This window comes from Mesoplodon mirus (assembly GCF_964341445.2).
Source record: "Mesoplodon mirus genome assembly, chromosome: 6".
NCBI classification, from domain to species: Eukaryota; Metazoa; Chordata; class Mammalia; order Artiodactyla; family Ziphiidae; genus Mesoplodon; species Mesoplodon mirus.
The window spans coordinates 145,803,335-145,823,556 of NC_138982.1; the positions used below are offsets into that span (position 1 = coordinate 145,803,335).

Below are 20,222 nucleotides of genomic sequence, written 5' to 3' on the forward strand. Positions count from 1 at the left end.
GCTTCAAACAGGAGAGCCAAGGACTCCGAGCTCAAAGGTACAGCTGCTTCCCCTGGAGCGCTCTGTACCTGATCCCAGCGCTGCAGGAGGAACACACGGTGGGGCCGATCCCCGCCGGCCGGGTGTTAGGAGGGGGGCTGCTCATTCACACCGATGGGTGCAGAAGCCCGTCTTTACCCGGACAGTCCCACTGTCCTCACCCCCCAAGCAGTCACGTCCACACCGCCCAGAAATGAAACACAAGGAACGCAAAGCATCGTCAACAAAAGCGTGTATTAATCTGCTGATTGGAAACTGGTTAAAGATTAAGGCACTCAGGCTTACGGTCTCTGTGAGGTTATGGTTTTTGGCTGCTTGGTACCACTTCAGAAGCTCATGACTACAGCGACGCTCCCGGGGCGGGCTCCGTGCCCTGTGGGAGGACGGCGCCCGCCGTAACGCCTCACTCTAACCACTCGCGCTCACAACCCGGCTCTGCTTTCAGCTCGGCAGCCTCAGGTCAAGAGAGTGATTTTACATCCACACGAACTACCGTGTTAATACAAAGTTCACTGAAGTCTATCACAAAGTTTCTTTTATGAACAAACAGTAGAAAGTAAAAATTTGCAAAATGTTATAAAATACTTAGGAATGTTTCATAATACTTTCATTGCTATCAAATGCCCAAGAAACCAAAGAAATAAGACTAAAGAGTTTGTTAAAGGTTGTTTGTGAAACTTAAAGGTAGAATTGTTAAATCAAACAGATCTGTGTAGCTAACAAGGCACGTGCAACCGTTTGATGACACGTCCTTTGATCGCTGGGTCCGCACGAACTCACTCACTTCATGTGCTTGTTCACCCGCCTCCCTGAAGCTCAATGATTTTCACATTCAAAGCAATTTGGCAACTAGGACTATTTTCAGATTTAAGAAAGGCCATTCACGGTGACTCCACGGTCTGCTGGCCCTGCCAGGAAGCGCTCAGACCATTTACTGCAGTCATGCATCTTGATCTAGAAGAAAAGGAACCACCACGTGTGGCCACTGAAGGAAGTTCCCAGAACACGGCCGAGACAAAGGAGGAGGCCGGAGCTCAGGTTGTTGGCCAAGCAGGAGAACCACCAGCGTCTGTCGTGTGTGGAGATCCCATCAGCGGCCCCGCGGAGCCTGGCCAGTGCAGGCCTGCCGAGGGCGGACCTGCGGTCACCCAAGAGCCTAGGTGACCATCGCAGACGGCAGGGAAGGTCTGATTCAGGAGACTCCGCCCCTGGGGCCTGAGGCCTGTGGTCAACGGGGCGGGAAAGAAGGCAGGCGGAGCCTCTTAGACGCGCCCCCTGCCATCCACACGCCAGCACCTGACCGACTACCGCCCCTCAGAGAGGTTTTATAATTCAAACTTTTACTGGAAAATTATCTTGATGTTCCCAGTAAAGAGACACACTAAAAAATCATCCCATAAGTGGCCTGAACTTTGACAGCAAAGCTTTTTGGTGGAATCTTTTAGGTGGGAGAATAAAATCCAAGAATTATTAAAAAAAAAAAAAAAAAGAAGACGACGTAAGGTGAGTTTAACTACGGCTCAGTGCTATTCGGTATAGTCAAGGTCAGAAAGCAAACCCTCGTCCAACTGCGTCCAACCCCGATGTCAACGGCAAGTCGTCTGTGCTTTTCTGGGGAAATGACAGGGGCTGGGGGGTGGCCCCAAGACGGACTGCAGACGCCCCACTTCCTGCGCGTGGAGCTGCGCGGGCCCGGACGCAGGGACACGCCCTGCACTGGCTCGCAGACGGAGCAGAGGCCTGGGATGTGCAGTTTCCTCCCCAAACGAACAACAGAAAAGCCCTGACGGTCTTAATGTCTCAAGTGACTAAATACAGAAATCAGAGAAGAGGGAACAGAAGCTCCCAGGCCTGGGCCTGGAGGGCAGCTTCCCTCCCCAGGGTCAGAGGCAGATGGGGCAGCGGGTCCCTGCTGACCCACAGCCCGAGGAAAGGCGTGGAGACCGCTTGCCGTGCCACGAAGTGCATCTCAGTTGTTCTCAAATCTAGCGTATGGGTTTTCTTCTCTAAACAAACCTGAAAACAAAACGGGCCTGATTAGAAATGCACTCAGCCAACAGGAAACGAGGGTCAGAAAGCAACACGTGGTGTCTTATATGAAGATTTACTGAGGCCAAAAGGAAGACGGGTATGCTAAGCAAGTTCAAACACTACCCTTAACCTTTTCGTGAAAGTCACACCACAGGTGACTTTAAAACTGAAGTGGAATTTATTGGAAACAATATTTCTAAGAAACACAGATCCTAAGAAATAAGACTTGTTTGCTGATTCTCTCAAAGAGAAATAAGAAATTTAAAGCCACCGTTTCTTCCCTCAGTGGTTGGCTAAATTATACAGAAGAAAACAAAACAAAACCACCTTACTTTAGATATTCTTATAAATGCTGATTAATTTTCAGAATTAAGGCCACACAAAGCAGGTGACTGTCAGTTGAACTGTGAAGGAGCCAAGTACCCAGAGACTCGGAGTTTGCTCTCTGCATCCTGGAAACACACCCTCTCTCTCCCCTCTTTAAACGTCTGGACTGTACACACACCTATCCGGAGCCATTGCAACAAATCGACTTACCACAGGGTTTTGCGGGGTGGGGGACAATGGGGGAAAGGTAAGGGCAGAGGGGAGAAGGCCCTTCTGTCAGAGGAACAGGGTGAGCTTAGCCGCGGGGGGAAAGCGCTCAGCCTGGGGGGGGGGGGAAGCACTCAGCCTGGGGGTGGGGCGGAGCACACAGCTGGTTTTGGGTAAAAAACTATCATGTGCCAAATACCAAATACAAGCAGTCTTGTTAAGGCCCTGTTGGGAAAAAAAAAAAAAAAAACCCAAAACCCCCAGCTCCTGGCTCTACTTCTAGTTTAGAGGGTAAAACAGACACAAACTGCTTTGTGATAAAGAAACCAAAGGCCTCGTGAAGTCAAGAGATGGTTTCGTCTGCGGTGCGTTTGCTGTTAATAGGGGCAAGCACCTCCCTCCCCCTCCCACCCGTAGCTCGAAGGTTCCCCACAGCTGAGGCTTCCTTCCAAAGTCCAGGCCACTCAAAGGGCTTTACACAAAGGGCACAAGATAATTCTATCAGTGCAATTAAAGGGCAACCGACCGGCTCCAAGATAGGAACACAGCGAATCCGTGACTGTTCCAGAAAAGGCCTCGTGCAGGCCGGGCAGAGCAGAGCTCCAGGATCCCATCACAACCTGTGCTATGGTGTGTGTGTGTGTGTGTACACGCACACGAACACACAACCATCTTGTCTTTTATTTACATTAATGTTAAAATAAGATGCCAAAAAGCTCCTTTCCATAATTTCCAAATTTCGTTGGAAACCAAGTGCCAGGGAGCAGAAAACACCAATGATATCAGTGGTTTGAAAATCAGTACAGAGCCAGCTAAACACAGGAGCAGGTTCAATGCTCTCAAACACCGAAAACATAGTCCCCCCACCGAAAACCTCACCGAACAAAAACCCAGAACAGAACCAGGACACAGCTCCCGGGAAACAAGCGGTCCAAGGCCTCAGTGTGGCTACTGCCGACTCGGTCAGGAGGCGGGCCGGGAGCAACTCCAGCACAAGGGAGAAGGCGGGCAGAGCCCCGCAGGTAAGGGACTCACCCCACCGTAGGGCAAACAAGACCACAAGGCGGCAAAGGGGGACAGCACTTCACCAGCAAGCAGGTGCCCGGAAGGCCGGCAGAGGCAGGAGCACTCGCAGGCCTCGTCTCACGGGGCACTGCTCCCGGTGCAGCCCACACCCTACAGCAGAGCCCGCCGGGCGCTGGGGGCGGCCAAGACGGCCAGGCCAGCTCCTGCCAACGGAAATGGAGAGCCAGGCAATTCTCACCATATTTCCTTCTGATTTCATCGTGTCTTGACTTCATCTCTGCTCTCCTAGAAAACACAGAAATCTCGTTCAGCAGCAAATTACAGTGTCAGTTTCGTGTGTGTGTATGTGTGTGTGTGTGTGTGTGTCTGCACGGCTTGTGGGATTTTAGTTCCCCGACCAGGGATCAAAGCCGGGGCCCCTGCAGTGGAAGCGCAGAGCTCTAACCACTGGACCGCCAGGGAAGTCCCCACAGTGTAATTCCAACAGCTGTGCCTTTCACTCCCTTGTGGCCTCCGGGAGCCAGAACTGAGTGGTGGCGGCTCTGACGTGGCCACGGCCACGCTCCCACCGGGACGGGCAGGGTGCTGAGCACGGACCCCTTCATTTCAAGAAAAGCAATTCCAATACCCCGTACCGTGATTGACGACATTTTTTTCCGTATGAAAACGAACCAATCGGCAACGATCTTACGCTTGGTTCTGAAGGTGGTTAGGAGCTCGCAGGAGCCTCGGCCCAGCAGCCGTGGGCTGACAAGCCCCCAGCCCCCCGCGCACACGCCAAAGGGCTCTGGAACCTGGGACGCACGGTCACCAGAGCGCTAGTCACACAAAAGACCCGGTGTGGCCTCGGACAGACAGGAGACCCCAGGCAGAAGCCTTCCTCCTGCTGAGCCCCCGCGGGCTCAGAACCGGACGGGCCTCCAGAGGCCTCGCCGGCCCAACCCCGAAGTCCCGGCTGGTGGCCACCGGCCAGGTCCCTGCCACGCGGCTTCCCACCCTCCACGTCACCACCGAGAAGCCCCCTCGGACGCCCGACACGGTCCTGACTTTTGCACGTGGAGAAAACTGGGACCAAGTAACCGCCCCCGGGTCGCGGGGCCTCACCGCTCCTCCTGGCGGACCCGGCGCTCCTCTCGCTCCCGAGCAGCCCTCTCCTCGCTCTTGTCCGGCCGCCGGCTCCGCCTCCTCCCGCAGCAGCAGCAGCAGCAGCAGCCGGCGACGGCCAGGAGCAGCGCGCCCCCAAGCACCGACAGGGCGATGATCAGGGCCTCGAAGTTCACTGCCGACGCAAAGGCGCAGAGTCAGGGCCCGGCTCACGGCCACGCCCCCTCCTCGGCGGGGTGGGGGTGGGTGGGGGGGGTGGGGGACTCGGACGACGACACCCCCGCCTTCCTCCAGCCTGCTTCTGTGACTTAGTCACCATTCCCCTCCACCTGAAGCAGCAGGTAGCTCTTCTCATCACCTGATGCTGAAAAGCGGTTTCCAACCTGAGAAAAGTTAACAAAACCAGGAAAAAAGAGAAGCTCCGCAGTGCACTCAGCTGCTACACCACTTGGAACTCCATCTCACGCAATCGGATGCTAAGCCCGACGCGGCTTCCGTGATTATGTAAGTCAAAGCCCAGAGCCTCCCACCTGCTGCCGACAGGACACACGTCTGCCCGCGTGGGCAGAGTACCAGCTGGAGCCGCGGCCCAGGCCAACGCCCAGGGGCTGGAAAACGGTGACTGTGATTTCCTGTCCAGACCAAACGCACTCAGAACGAGTTGCAATTCTTTCCAACTTCTCTTGAGGATTTACAAATTAAGACCCGTCAGTCGGTACTTTTCCACTCCATTCAAGCCAGAGCCCATCACAGGACGGGCTGACACCTTCCAGTGAGCACCGCCCCACCCTGGACAGCGGTGCGGCCATCACAGGACGGCCTCCTGCAGCACAGAGCTCGTAAGCTCGGGTGCCACTGGTTTCTTGGTTGGGGGGAGGTGGGGTGGGCTGGGGTCTGGAAGGTGAGAGCGCTTCCTCGGGTCAGGGAGGGAGACACCAGTGCCCCGGTGCCCCCAGCCCCCCTCAGGCTGCCAGTGTCACAGCACTCGCTCTGCCTTCTGACCTTTGAACCACGTGGATTTTCCTCCTCTGACCTGATCTGGAGGTGCCAGAACTGCAAGATACAGTAGTAACAGGAGACTGCCACAAGCAGGTGGCGTAACTTTTTGACTAGAGAACTCGAGAACAATCAACTTTATTTTTATTTACTTTTTAAAATAAATTCATTTATTTTATTTATTTATTTTTGGCCGCGTTGGGTCTTCGTCGCTACACGTGGACTTTCTCTAGTTGCGGCGAGCAGGGGCTACTCTTCATTGTGGTGCGCGGGCTTCTCATTGTGGTGGCTTCTCTTTATTGTGGAGCATGGGATCTAGGCGCATGGGCTTCAGTAGTTGTGGTGCACAGGGTTAGTTGCTCCGCTGCATGTGGGATCTTGCCGGACCAGGGATTGAACCCGTGTCCCCTGTGTTGGCAAGTGGATTCTTAACCGCTGTGCCACCAGGGAAGTCCCGAGAACAATCAACTTTAAATACTGGCGAGGGACTTTCCTGGTGGCACAGCGGTTAAGAATCCGCCTCCCAGTGCAGGGGATGTGGGTTTGATTCCTGGTCAGGGAACTAGATCCCACATGCTGCAACTAAGAGTCTGCATGCCACAATTATGGAGCCTGCGAGCCACAACTAAGGAGCCTGCATGCCGCAACTAAGGAGCCTGCCTGCCACAACTAAGACCCAGTGCCCCCAAAATAAATAAATAAAATAAAATTTAAAAGAAACCAAAAAAACCAAAAACCTGTGAGACCAGTAAGACAGTTGGCTCTAAAATACACCTACCCCCACAAGAGCTTTTCTGATTAGCAGCTAAACCCAGTTATAAAACAGAAACAGAAATCCCACCACGATGGGAAACAAAACTATGGGCTTCTTTCCGAGAAATCTACTCTAGGACGTACTAGACCGGAACGGAGAGAGACACCTGTTCCCAGACGAGGGTTCAAACGGTAAAGATCTTGCTGTTCTCCAACTGAACGTGTGTGTGTGTGTATTTTTGTTTGTTTGTTTTTTGGCTGAGCTGTGCAGCGTGTGGGATCTTAGTTCCCCGACCAGGGATCGAACCAGGTCCCCTGCAGTAGAAGCGCAGAGTCTTAACCACTGAACCACCATGGAAGTCCCCTGAACGTATATATTTAAGGTCGTTACAATCACAACCCCAATTCTGCCTAGAACTGGTTAAGATGATTCCACAGTTAACTTGTAAGAATAAAAGCACCTGTGGCCCAGGGCTGAGTTAGCGAGAGGCGCTGGCCCCACGGGGTGGACCAAGAGGGTCTCCAGTGGCCTGACCGCAAGGCCCCACCGCTCAGCTCCCGTGGATGAGGTCCCAGCTCCCTGCAGGCCCGAGGAATAAACCCGACAAGGTCAACGCACCTTCTCTCAGGAACCGGGGTACTACTGCACCCTCCTGTTACTACAAAGTCTGCCCCCCAGCGCCCCTGCTCACCCCCCGTGAGCCCATGTGCCCCCATGCTGCCTGGGGTGGCATCAACTGGGGCAGCCACTCTTGAGAAACGTGCGGCCGACCGACTAAGGCTAGACGTGAAAGGGGTGCCAGTCAGCAGTCTGCTCCGAAGCGCACGCCCAGGGCGGGTGGGCGTCTGTGTCCAGCCCCCGCGGGAGCACACGGCAGCCCGCACACAGCCCGGTGTGCACCAGTGCCCCGCAGCAGTCGCCCACGGGGTCCTGAGGGACAGGCGAGCACTGGACGTGGTCTGTGTGTTCTGCTGAGTGGCGATAACCTGCAGACTCACGGGAAGATTCACTGAGTACACGGGCATTTGTATATGCACAAGTGTACGTGCATCTGTGCACGCATGTGTCTGTACTTGCACGTGTATACGTGTGCATGTCCTCTGGAGGCCAGGGCCCGGAGAGAGGGAGCGAGGGCTCACGTGTGCACTGTGTTAGAGTCATGCTTCAGTTTAAAAGCATTGTAACAGTTAAGGTCCCAGATGCCGATGGTTGGTTCCCTGGTGCGGGAGCCATCTCTGCGGAACAGACGGGGAGGGAAGGTTCCACGGAGGAGGCGGCCGCCAACATGGAAGCAGACGGCCGTGTGGCCCAAGGAGCCTTTCTGGAGTGAGGGCAGCAGAGGGAACGGCCAGCTGGGAGGACGTGACGGGTGTGTCTGCACATGTACCCGCACTCATACGCACACACTCCCACAGACACAAACTTCTGGGTTCCCTGGGTTTCAGCTGGTGAAATCAGAAGTGATTTCAGAAATGAAATCAGAAGTTTCAGACGGAGGCTGACAGATTCTGAGGTGGAAATCAATTAGAAAAAAGACAGATAAAACAGCTCATCACAATTCTCTGTGAGAGCACTGGCTCCTGTGACCTGTAGCCAGGCGGCCTCCCGATGGCCCCAGACCTGAAGCCATAAAGGAGAGGATCGATAAGCCCAACTCATAAAAATGAGCTCCACGTGGCAACACACACCACAAACCAACTTAAAAGGCCACCTAGGAAACAACCTGGGACTCACCTAGGGATCGCTTCCCTTGGAGAAAGAGCACCACTGAGACAGGTGCTGACACACCACCCGCATGGCCCCGGGACGTGGGGCGATGCCTGCAGAGCAGAGCCAAGGCCGTGGCCTTCAGGGCAGCCTCCAGACCCGGGCCGGCCACTTTCCCAGCCGCCACCGCTCTCACCGGCCTCCGCCACCTCCCCACTTGTGGCAGCTCACATTAACTGAGCACAACCAGAATGTTCAAAACGGCACTGGTTTTGCAGGAGGCCAGCGACAACAGCGACTTACCCCAGCACACGCCCCAGCGCGCAGAGCTCAGCTTGCAGAGAGAGCTGGGCGGCAGGATTCTGGTCACCGGGTAGTCCGAGCACGCCTCGTCAGCGTTGCACCACAGACACTGTAAAAGGCGGCGACAGGGCATCAGACGCGTGAAGGCTGGAGGGCAGACGGGCCGGGGCCCGACCGCGCCAGCCCCGCCGGCCGCACTGCTGTCCCCTCGGCCCCTCCCACACTGGCTCAACGCCGCCAACCCACCAAGGCCCTCCCCACTCAAACCTCTTCCACCGGGCGCCCTGCCTGCCTCGGGGCCTCTGCACGGCCTGCTCCTCCCGCCCGGACGCTCCCCTACCTTCCGAGGCACCACCTTCTAGCACCCGGAGCACCCAGGCGTCAGCCGCCTGCAGGAAGGCAGGCCTCTGCCCTTCTCCACGTCCCCCTGCAGGAGGGACCGAGCCGGGCACGGTTGGAGTGGTGTCCGCCCATGGTCAGCACCCTGTAAAGATCCTAATTTGATCTCTAGGACTGAACCAAGCGGTCTGTCTTATTGCTGGCTGTCTTAAAGATGATTCAACTAAAGCGCAAGGGCATCTGTCCAGAACCGCAGAGCTGGAGAGAACCTGGCAGGTGTGCCCGAGTCCCTGGAACGCACGGCAGAGACCTGGCCAGCACACCAGCCAAGGGGCCCAGAGCCGGGCAGGCCCTGGCACAGATGTTGAGGTTTGGGTCAACCTAACAACCCACCCAGGTCAGGACGTTCAGGATATTTTCAAGCTTGAAGGTAAAGATTTCACTAAGTTTTTTTTCTTTGAGGTTTTAACAGGATGGAAGGTTATGGTATGTTTTGGTCCCAAGTTAGGGTGAAAATCTATTACAGAAAAATGTTTTACTGAAACCTGGAGTCCCAGGGCCACTGACACGGTGTCCACTTTGGTGTCTTGTGTTCAAAATGACGAACAGCAGGGAGGCCCTCTTCATTCTGGCCGTTTCAGAATACCTTCCATTTCAGTGGTTCTTTCCTGGCTTAACAATTTCTGGGAAATCCACCATTTTCAAACAGCTCAAGTTTTAAACACCTAATTTTCCGTTTTTACATGACAGTTTTACCGAAAGCCGTATGAGCTCACTAGGAGGATAAGTTCTCTTTGTCGTGGTGTCGTGGCTGTCTGTCGCTCTTGTTTTTTAGATTAATGAGGTACACGCACGTGGTGAACAACGCAGGGGCGCCAGCAGATCCTTCTGGAAGCCCATGTGCATTGAGGATTGGCACGCGGCGGGGTCTACCCTGGCCCTGGCTTTCATCTGCACTTCTGACCTCACCTGTCTGGGTTCAGAGTGGGGGTCAGGCCTTCAGAGGAGGTGGCGCCCCACTGTGGTCTGGGCACCCCCCAACCCCACACAAGGAGGCCGAGCACGGGCACTCCAGCTTGAGGCCCCCTCAGCACTGCGAGAGTCCGGCGGGGGCTGGGAGGGCTCCGAGCACACCCGCCGCGTCTCGGGGCCCGTCTGTAAGACAAGAGGCCTCCAAGGTGGAGTGAGCCCCGTGGGAAAGCCCTGGGCACAGGTCAACAGTTGCAGAGGAGGGGCTAAACATGCTCCCGCCTCCCTGGCCCCCACCCTGCTGCCGGGCACCTCTGCTCACGCCTGCGGGCCCCGGGGTCTCACACAAGTTCCAGGCTGTGTGAAACTTATGTGTTTTATTTCAGGAGCAGAAGTAGCATGTGAACAACACTCAAGTGGTGTGTGCAGCTTTCATGAGATGGTTTAATATGCCTGAGAAAGGCTGTTAAGAGCCATCATGAAAAATACCTCCACAAACCCCAGACCACAGAACCCGGAACACACACAAGCGGCCCTGGAGTCAGGGACAGCGGGTCTGCTTCTGGATCACGTGCTGACCCTGTGATACTTACAGAGACGTTCTTCAGGCACTCTTCACAGGTTCTGTTTGTGTTCTGAGAACAACCTGCAGGGGAAAGAACAAGCATCACTGAGAATCCTGCGGCATCGACGTGGGGAGGGGCAGGCAAGTGACGCTCAGAACCCCGAAGGGACGGCCCCTCCCGCACCAAGCCTTCAAGGCACATGACTGAGCCTCTCCTAGCAGGGCCCTGGGAGGACACACAAGCAGCACACGTGTGGTCCTGACCCCAGGGGTCTCCTGGGAGAGAAGACGGTGCCGCCCAGCAAGGCCGGCCGCCTACGTCTCACCTGCGTGGTCACACACCACTGACCGGCTCGTCAGCAGACACCCTGGAGCCAGAGGCCTCAGCGATGCCAGGCCAGACTCAAGCCAGGCCGTGGCCCCCACGCTGGTCCCAACCCTGCGGACACCCCCTGCACCCCCGGGCACTCTTCACTGTACAGGTGCTATGGGAAGGGTTCAAACCCCGAGCAGCTGACAGCTCCGGAAGGCAAGCTAAGCAGAAGTGAAGAGCTGGTGTACGAATAAAGGATTCCAATCCACCACCAAGCAGCCGCGCTTCACCCCACGCCGCCCCTTAAGACACGCACACACTTGGAAGAGGCCTGAGCACATCCCATCAGCCACCAGGAAAGGCACATGAGAATCGCAGTCAGGCCCCACTTCACACCCACCAGAACGGCTGCATTACAAAGACTGACGATGCTCATGGTGGTGAGGACGGGGCTCAGCGGCTCGACAACAAACACGTGCTCCTCCGAGACCTGGCAATTCCACTCTCAGTCTCGTACCCACGACAAACCAGAACACACGTGCACAGGGACACCTGCACAGGGACACGTGCACAGGGACACCTGCACAGGGACACGTGCACAGGGGGGCTGATGGCAACTTTACGTATAGGAACAGCCGAGAGCTGAAAATGGCCCAGATGTCCAGGCGCCCCGCACGCCCCTCGGCCTCCCCACTGGTCCTGAGAGCTGCCAGGTGGCTCCCTGGCCAGGGCCTCTGTGCGGCCTGCTCCTCCTACCTGGATGGAGGACCCGACCCTCCCCGGGACCACCTCCTCCTGACACGCTGCACCCAAGGGGCAAGGGGACAGAGGTCGTTGGAGGATGGACAGGGAAACCGGACCAGTCCTACGGTGGGACGCTCTTCAGCCCTGAAAAGAAGTGCGCCGTCTACGTCACACACAATGACTCTACAAATGACGTGGGTTGGGGGAAGCCTCCCGCAAAGGCCCGCAGCGCAGGGCTCGGGGATGGGTTACTCATCTTCAGGGGCGGAGCGGGGGAAGGATGGGCTGGGTGGGGCACCAACCCCCTGGAGAGGCCTGTTCTGAGGCTTGTAGGAGGTCAGGGTCTCATGGGTGTAACTCACTGGATGGCACACGTAGGATTCCTGCATTTCACTGTATGTAAACTTGATCTCAAAAGAAGGAGACGAACATTGAGCTCTTAGTGATGAGGTGCACGGCGGGGGGGGGGGGGGGGTGCGCGGCTGTAACTTCAAAATGCGACAGACCTGGTGGTGGGCAGAGGGCTGCTCACTGCCCAGCTCTCCCAACTTCCCTCTACTTTCCAAGATTCTCCTAATAAAATGCAGGGGGAAAGAGCTTTAGCTTTAAGTTACAATTGTATTCATGTTTGCTAAGCAGGACTCATACAGTAAACTGCTACTTTGAAATAGCTAGAGAGTTCTTCTATTCAACAGTCTTCTACGTTCCATTTTTAAAAACCAAAATCCGGGCTTCCCTGGTGGCGCAGTGGTTGAGAATCTGCCTGCTGATGCAGGGGACACGGGTTCAAGCCCTGGTCCGGGAAGATCCCACATGCCGCGGAGCAACTAGGCCCGTGAGCCACAACTGCTGAGCCTGCATGTCTGGAACCTGTGCTCCGCAACAAGAGAGGCTGCGATAGTGAGAGGCCCGCGCACCGCGATGAAGAGTGGCCCCCGCTTGCCACAACTAGAGAGAAAAGCCCTCGCCGCACAGAAATGAAGACCCAACACAGCCCTAAATAAATAAATAAATAAATTTAAAAATCAAAATCCTATTTTATTTGAAATGAAAGCTCACCTGTCACAACGCACCATTCTACGGCAGTCGTTATTGAGTAGTACCCTCCTCAGAGCCTCTAGCGGCGTGCTGCCTGGTTTGTGTTCAAGCCGATCCTAAACCGCTTTACTCCCTCAGCCCCAGGAAGGTAGAGCCAGTTGGCGGCCCCCGAAACACCTCCACTTCTCAGAGCACTGCCGAGAGGGGCCCCGGGGCCCTGTGGACCGGCAGGAGGGAACAGCCCCGAGGACGGTTTCACTCACGAGCCGGATTCCCAGTTCTGTGCACCAAGGGGCTGAGAGAGGACGGCACACATGTTGCCAGGTCTGTGGTCTCCAGCCACTGTCCCCACTGAAAGGAAACGGGCGGAACAACAATGCCAGAACCGGGGCAGAGAAAGGACACCCCGGCCTTGGACAGCTTGCTGAGCCAGAAAGTGGCACAAGGACCCAGAGGCCGGCATGGCTCAACGTAACATCAGAGTGAATGACAGTAACGGACTCCCAGCTCCTGAACGCCCATGATTCCACACGGATACAGAACAAACACAGGGAAGGACACGTAGCCAAGAGTCCCCCGTCACAGTCAACAGGGACACCAAGACCACTGCGCCGTCTGCGGAGGGTCGAGATGCTGTGTACGGTCTCAGAGCACCCCCCACCCCGGTCTATTTATACTTGTGAATAGAAAATGGCACCTGAAAAGTGATCGGAGATATCACCAAGACCACCTGTGACAAGACAGCGGCACAAGGTGACAGCAGGTGCCTCTGAGGGGTGCAGGAAACGGACAGTCACCCAGCGGCTGCACCCTCCCCGAATGCGCCCGAATCAAATCAGAGGAAACCAGACAGGACCACAGAGGGGCCTCTGAGGGGTGCAGGAAAGGGACAGTCACCCAGCGGCTGCACCCTCCCCAAATGCGCCCGAATCAAATCAGAGGAAACCAGACAGGACCACAGAGGGGCCTCTGAGCACAAGGACAGGCCGAGGAGCTATTCCAGGGGAACAGAGGTTGAGAGACATGACACCTAAAAGCAACACGCCAGCCGGGGTCAGAGGACCGAGGACGCTATTGAGGTAAGTGGTGATCTGTGTGTACAGGCGTGTGTTAGATCAAGGGTCCGGGATCGTACCAATGGTCTCTGTGCAGACTTGACTGTCACGTTCTGGCTATGTCCTTCTTAGGAGGTGCACCCTGGCGAATTTAGGGTAAATGGCCACATCACAACGTGCTCTCAAACGGTCTGGTGACAACACTAACAGGCAGCGGCCTCCCCGGTGGCCCAATGGTTAAGACTCAGCGCTTTCACTGCAGTGGCCCGGGTTCAATCCCTGCTCGGGGAAGGAAGATCCCACAAGCTGCCAGGCACGGCCAAAAGAAACAGAAACAAGCAGACACAGACAAGGAGCAGCAAAGCAAATATGGCAAAGGCTGTAAGAACAGAAAGGGACTCAGGAGTTCACTGTACCATTTACTCCTTCAACTTTTTCTGCTAAAGCGATGGGCAGGGAGGTATGGTGGGGACCTGCACGACACCTGTCACACCCACTCTGAGGCCTTCTGAAGCACTGTAAGAGAGGCCCCAGGCAGCAGGTGATGAAGCATGGGAATTTTTTCTCAGGCCTCTCCAATTTAAAAGTCTGTGTGATAACTGGCCTTGCGTGAACTAACAGACCTCGGCTCCAAGATACACACCATAAACCCGTCCACCCTGGGGTCTCTGGGTCACGGGCCAGATGAGTCAACAGAGAGGCCTGGGAGGGGAAGGGCCAAGGAGCCGGCCTCGCCCTTCTCCTGCTCCCAGCACGGCCGGGAACCAGGCAGGTCCTCAACCCGGAAACGCCCAGGTTCAACAGCCCTCCCAAAGCCGGTTCAGAGCCGAGAAAAGGTGGTTCCCTCCTCGCCCTTGAAAACACCAGGGTGTTTTGCGTAGTAAGACAGGGAAATACGTTAACCATTTGCAGCTGCTTCAGACTGGGCATCAGCAGTCACTCACTGCATCTTATCTCATCCCGGAAACAGAAAACTTTGTGCCGAAAGCCAGAGACGTGTAAACATGTGGCCTGAGTTTCCGAGGTCTAACGCTGAATGTCACTGTTCTGACTTCGGAAGGCCCGTGGCCGGGACTCTTCAGCTTGGACTCCCCTTACCAGTGACTAGAGACCCTTAAGTCTCATGCTCTTGGGAAACTAAGTTAAAAAAAAAAAGGTTCTCAGGACACACTAACCCATGATACATTTGAGTTCCTTCCTAAAGTTTCGGGTGAGTCACTGCTTAAGCACAAAAGGGCACACACTAGTGTGTGTAAAGAGGTATGGTTTTAAAAAACAAGGAAGTGAATAAATATATTTACCGTGGAACACGACAGGCCAGAGGGCTGCATTCGGCAGTGCCCTCGGCAGTGGAAAAGCCCCAGAACCGGGCACTACGGCCGTGCCGCACGGTGACAGGGCACAGAGTGCCTGCGCTGTCCGTTTCACGTGAGAAACGAGGCAGAAAGTTCACCTTGACAAACAGTCCTGGCTGTCCCACCGCCTCAGCAGAAAAGGGGGAGTGAGGAGGGCAGAGGGCAAAGGCTCGGACCCGTGCACACACCCAATGCCCCGCAACCTGCTTGGAAGCCCCAGTTCTCCGCAGCAGGACCGCTGTAAGGAGCCCCCGCCCCCAGCTACCCTGGCCACCACCAGCTCCTCCGGACCCCTCTGTTTAGGACAAGACTGAGGTCCCTTTAGGGGCTGCCTTCCCTCTAGATGTAAAGGTGAAACTCTGGGGTGGAGTCTGACCCCACACACAATTAAAGCGGGGTCCGAAGCCCCTGAAACTTCCTTAATTCAATGAACTTCCCTCTGAAGATCTCCAACACCTTATCGGTTCCTAACGTCTCCCCCCCACCCAAGTGCACAGTAGAGAAGACAGACGTTAGACACAGCTGGGTTTGGACTGGTATGATGGTCTCTGAATTCACATACCCGTGATGGTTAATTTCATCTGTCAACTTGACTGGGCTAAGGGATGCCCAGAGAGCTGGTGAAACACTTTGTGTCTTTCTTTCTTTTTTTAAGGTTTTTTTCTTTTTTCTTTTTTTTTTCTGTGGCCTTGCTGTGCAGCTTGCAGGATCTTAGTTCCCCAACCAGGGATGGAACCCGAGCCCCCGGCAATGGAAGCGCAGAGTCCTAACCAAGGGACTGCCAGGGAATTCCCCAAACACTGTTTCTGGTAGTGTCCGTGAGGGTGTTTCCAGAAGAGACGAGCATGAGTTGGTGGATGGATGAAAGCACCTGGCCCTCTCCAAGGTGGGTGGGCATCACCTAACCAACTGAGGGCCCGAACAGAACAGAAAGGCAAGGAAGGAGGAGTCTGCTCTTTGTGTGAGAACCGAGACGTCCACCTCCCCCTGCCCTTGGGCCTTCAGGCGTAGACTGGGCCGTATCCCCCGGGCTCCCCGCTGCCTGGCCTTGAGGTGTGGCCTGGACTACGCGCCAGCTCTCCGGGAAAGCAGACGGCAGCTTGTGGGCTCCTCGGCCCCTCAGTCACGTGATCCAGTCCCTCAAAATAACTCTTTCTCTATAGCTACGTATATCCTGTTGGTTCTGTTTCTCTAGAGTGATTTTTCCTAATACACACAGCATCCTTGCGAGGAAAACAAAGTCTCTTAAACAGTGTAGTCACATTCCTATAGCATGACAAGCGGTAAAATCTCACAGCAAGCCCAGGCTCAGTGTGGCTAGAAGAAGAGCCACTTTTCTCCTGAAATACTAGGGTTCGAGTCCAGTTTCACTCCCAAACTGTCACAGGACATGCCCACTCAACCCACAGGGGTCTCTGCCCTTAAGTCCAGGGCTAGGGCGCGGTGAAAAGCTGGCAGTCAAACACACCTGGGGCATTTCCTGACACACCCACTTTAACAATATACAGCCGGTGGCCACCAAGGAGAGGTTCTCGGGTGACTGAGGACTCCTGGCTCTCAGCCACCCAGTTTGGTAAAAAAGCACTCACCACATTTGTGCTGAACAATCCATCTGGACCGAAAGTTCCCTATTCTGTGTCACTCGACTGCTGCATTAACGAATAATATCACAAACGTACACACAAGTATGCTTAGAAGGCGATGAGAAAAAACTCAAGCAGTCCTGCCCTGGAACCGACACCCCAAGAGGTCACAAAGAGGAAAGGTGCTTTGCTGTGATAAACAAAAAGTAACGAAGCCGCAGCTAACTGGCGCTGAGAAAACCCCCGGCCCCTCAGGCTGACCCAGGTCGGTTAGGCCACCGGCCCGAGGCTCGATTCCCCACACTAGCGACCACGCGGGGATGCCACACACAGCAGCCAGATCAAACGCTCCCAAGATTCCCAGCAGCCTGCAGACCACCGACAGGAAGCCACCCTCCAGCACCAGCGCTTCTGGAACTGCTGGGCCCTTAGGTCACGCACTCCCCTCACCACACCCCCCGACTCTTAACTGCCGTTTCCTGGTCAGGCCCCCCAGAAACCCGTCGCCTCCACTTGCCGGTCACCACCGTGGGCCCGGCACCTGGCACAGGTATTTAGTTACGGAGAACAGGGGGGATCGCCTAGCAAGGGCGCCCACCTGCCCACGGAGCGCGGGCCCGCAGAGCCCAGGAACCAGCGGCAGGGCGGGCTCAGCCCAAGCACCGGCCGCTATCCCTGGAGCTCCTCGGAGGGGCCTACTCCGCACGGTGGCGGGTGTAGGGGCCGCATACAGGCCTCCTCGAAGCAAGCAGGGCCCCCAACACACCAGTCGCGCCCGCACAAGGGCCCGGCCCCTGGACTCCGGCCGCCGACCCGCTGTGGGACAAGCGAGCTCCCCAGCTCTGCTTTCGACCCCGAGTCCACACCCGAGACGGCTCTTTCCGAGGGTCGTGGCGCCGCTGCGTTCGGCCAGGCCGACGCCGTGGTCCTAGACCACCCCGCATGCTGAGCCAGGACAAAGGGCCGGCCCACCGCCGTCCCCGAGCCCCGCCGCCCCAGGCTGGCGCCCCGGCCGCAGGCCGCGCGGGCCCGGAGCAGCGATTCAGAGCGGCTGTGACCCCCGGCCCTCCGCCCCCCTTGACCCCGACACCGCGCCCCCCGCGCCCTCCCCCTCCGCCGCGACCCCGCCTCGCACCCCCCGGCCCCCCCGCCCCCGAGCCCGCCGGCTGCCCTCACCCTGCGCGGCGGCCGCCGGGAGGAGCACCAGGAACAGCGCGGTGCCGCCGAGGGCCAGTCCCCAGCGCGGAGTCGGCCCGCGGACCCTGCCAGATGCCATGGCGGCTGCAGCCCCGCCGATCGGTCGTCTTCCTCGTCTGCCGGACGCGCAGCACCTCGGACCCCAGCCAGGCGCCTCCGCCCGGAAGGGCCGCGCGCCGGAGGTGGGGGGGGCGGCGGACGGGCCAGTGCGGAACAGGGGCCCGCCCCTCGCCGCTCGCGGTCCCGCCTCCCGGCGCGCGGATCGGTGCGCCTGCGCGGCGGGAAGGCCGCGGGCTGCGGAGGGCCGCTGAGGCTCAGTGCGCTTGCGCGGCTGGGAGGGGCGCTACGCAACCTTGACCGTAAAGGGGTGGAGGATCGCTCAGGGAGTGGAGGGGAGCCGTTGCTTTCTGGGCTGGTCCCGCGGGCCTCGCAGAGCCAGCACGCTGGGCCCTGACCCCCGCCCGGAAGACCTTCGTCCCGGAGGTCACCTCCCCCGAGTCGGGGCTCGGGCCGCGGGGAGGGAGCGGGCGGGCGGCGGCCGGCTCCTGGGAGGTCTGCTGGATCCCGGCCCCGGACGGCGTCATGGAATGATAAAAACATATACTGCCAGAGTCCAGTTGCTTTCTTTTTAAGATTGTGTTTCCACAGCCAAAGTACAGTGGGGCTTTGAGTATTGTATAGGGAAGCCAGGGATACTTCTCCTAAACTTCCTGGGGTCACTGGCTTGTGGCTTCCTGGACCAGCCTGGTAAGACCACCTTCCCAGTAGCAGCAGTGCTGGGATCAGGGTGGGCCGTCCGTCACGGGGGAGGTGTCTGCCGTCTTTGACCTAATCCAGGGCCCCGGCGTCATTTACTGGGTCGCGTTCCACTGCTGTCCCTCACCTACCTCAACTCAGGGCTGTGGTGAAATCCGGGCAGTGGGCTTTGCAGTCCAATACGGAATCGAGCTGACCCCGGCGAGGTAGGCGTGGTGCAGACTGATCAGAGCATCCCTCCCTCTCAGTGTGCTGGGATTCAGCGGTGTGGCCTTTAAAATCTTCCATGCTTGCTCTCCCTGAGACGGCCCCAACTGGTTGGAATGTAACTGGCCCTCAACCCCCAGGGTCAGTGTGGAAAGACTTCTCGGCCAGGAGGACACAGTTGGTTGCAGTGTATTTGTGCCTCTACCACGTGCAGGGACCAAAGGCAAGGTGACCTCATCCTGCCCCGCTGCCAGATGTGGAAAACTGGGCCCAGCAGGGTGCCTGCAGAAGGTCATAGGGCCAGGAAGACAGCGCATCAGGACTGTGAGGCTGGCATCCCAACCCCGCCAGTTCCTACCTCCATGACCTGAGCTTTCGTGCGCTTTAGTGGCACAGCTCAGCTCACAGCACCGCTGACCATCACAAGGTCACGGGGTCTCGCACAGAAAGGACCCGAGGGCCACAGGTTGGGGCCCAGTGTTAGCGTCCCTGTGCCTGGCGCTCCTGCACACGGTGACTGCACATCGGTGACGTCACACCAGTGTGGATGTCCAATGTTTTAACAAGCATGCCTTCAACTTGGCTCTGGCTCTTTGTAGAGGGACAAAGTTCCTTCCTGTTTTGTGAGGCAGCAAAGCGCCCTTGACTGCAGTAAGCTGTGTCTGCCCCACATCCTCCAGTTCAAACACTTCTTATCTCCCTTTGGTTTGGATCTTCTGATACAGAAAAAGATGTTTAAAGACTCATTTGCCATTGGAACTGGAGTAAACACCAGCCCGAGATAAACAACAAGGTCCTACTGTACAGCACAGGGAACTATATTGAATATCCTGTGATAAACCATAATGGAAAATAATATAAAAAAAGAATGTCTATAAGTGTGTAACTGAGTCACTTGGCTGTACAGCAGAGATTGGTACAACACTGTAAATCAACTAGACTTCAATTTAAAAAAAATTTTTTTAAAAAGAAAGTTTTGGAATTAAAAACAAAAACACCATCCTGGGCTTAGAACTATGGCCCCAGAAAGCAACATTTTTTCATCCTAACAACCACACAACCACCATGTACTGGCATTTGAAGGACATTGGACATTTGTAAACATTAACCAAGACGCAGTGAACGCTACTGCATCTCAAACAGTGCCATCAGCGATGGCATTTTAAAATACAACTGAGCTGTGGGACAATTCTACAATGAGGAAGTTCAAAAAAAAACTCAGTAACTGGAGCCCAAGTCCCTGTTTGAAAAGGGGGAGGATGGGACAGCATTATTTAACTTGACACATTCGATTGTCAAAGAGCTTCAAGCTGATAGGAAAGACCCAAAACCACACAGGATGAGAAATACGAAATACAGTGACTTTTCAGAGAAACAGAATGATGATTCTGTTTGCCATCTGGAATTTAAAAAGAATGTATGGTTTTTCCAGAACTGTGGTTAAGGGATGAGATTTGATACAGTTCGTGGTGTTAACTTAGGAGGAGTGTCCAACAGCAGCACCATGGACAGGGCTGACCGGGGGTGGACCGGCCACGGTGGGCTGAGGCCTGAGCCCCGCTGGTTCTGGAATTCCAGGGCCCCCGCCCCTGGACTGTGCCTATGGG

The 20,222-nt window shown here is 56.2% G+C and overlaps 1 protein-coding gene across 1 annotated transcript; it reads right to left on the reverse strand.

Annotated features, from left to right (window-relative positions):
• Positions 1-256: 256 nt before the first annotated feature.
• Positions 257-17,851, reverse strand: PTTG1IP (PTTG1 interacting protein). Its single transcript, XM_082625086.1, has 6 exons — positions 17,632-17,851; positions 10,396-10,448; positions 8,495-8,603; positions 4,735-4,909; positions 3,869-3,915; positions 257-2,055 (listed from the first exon to the last, which is right to left on the reverse strand). Exons 1-6 carry the CDS (start codon positions 17,729-17,731, stop codon positions 2,009-2,011), a joined length of 531 nt encoding a protein of 176 aa, XP_082481212.1. The 5' UTR covers positions 17,732-17,851; the 3' UTR covers positions 257-2,008.
• Positions 17,852-20,222: the final 2,371 nt, after the last annotated feature.

Excerpts from the sequence above, each read along its gene's own strand:
- PTTG1IP (XM_082625086.1), bottom strand. The coding sequence starts at position 17,731 with ATGGCATCTGGCAGGGTCCGCGGGCCGACTCCGCGCTGGGGACTGGCC. Across the intron at positions 10,449-17,631 it reads CCCGGCGGCCGCCGCGCAGG|GTTGTTCTCAGAACACAAAC; the intron begins GTGAGGGCAGCC and ends TTTCCCCTGCAG. Across the intron at positions 8,604-10,395 it reads AGTGCCTGAAGAACGTCTCT|TGTCTGTGGTGCAACGCTGA; the intron begins GTAAGTATCACA and ends CGCCTTTTACAG.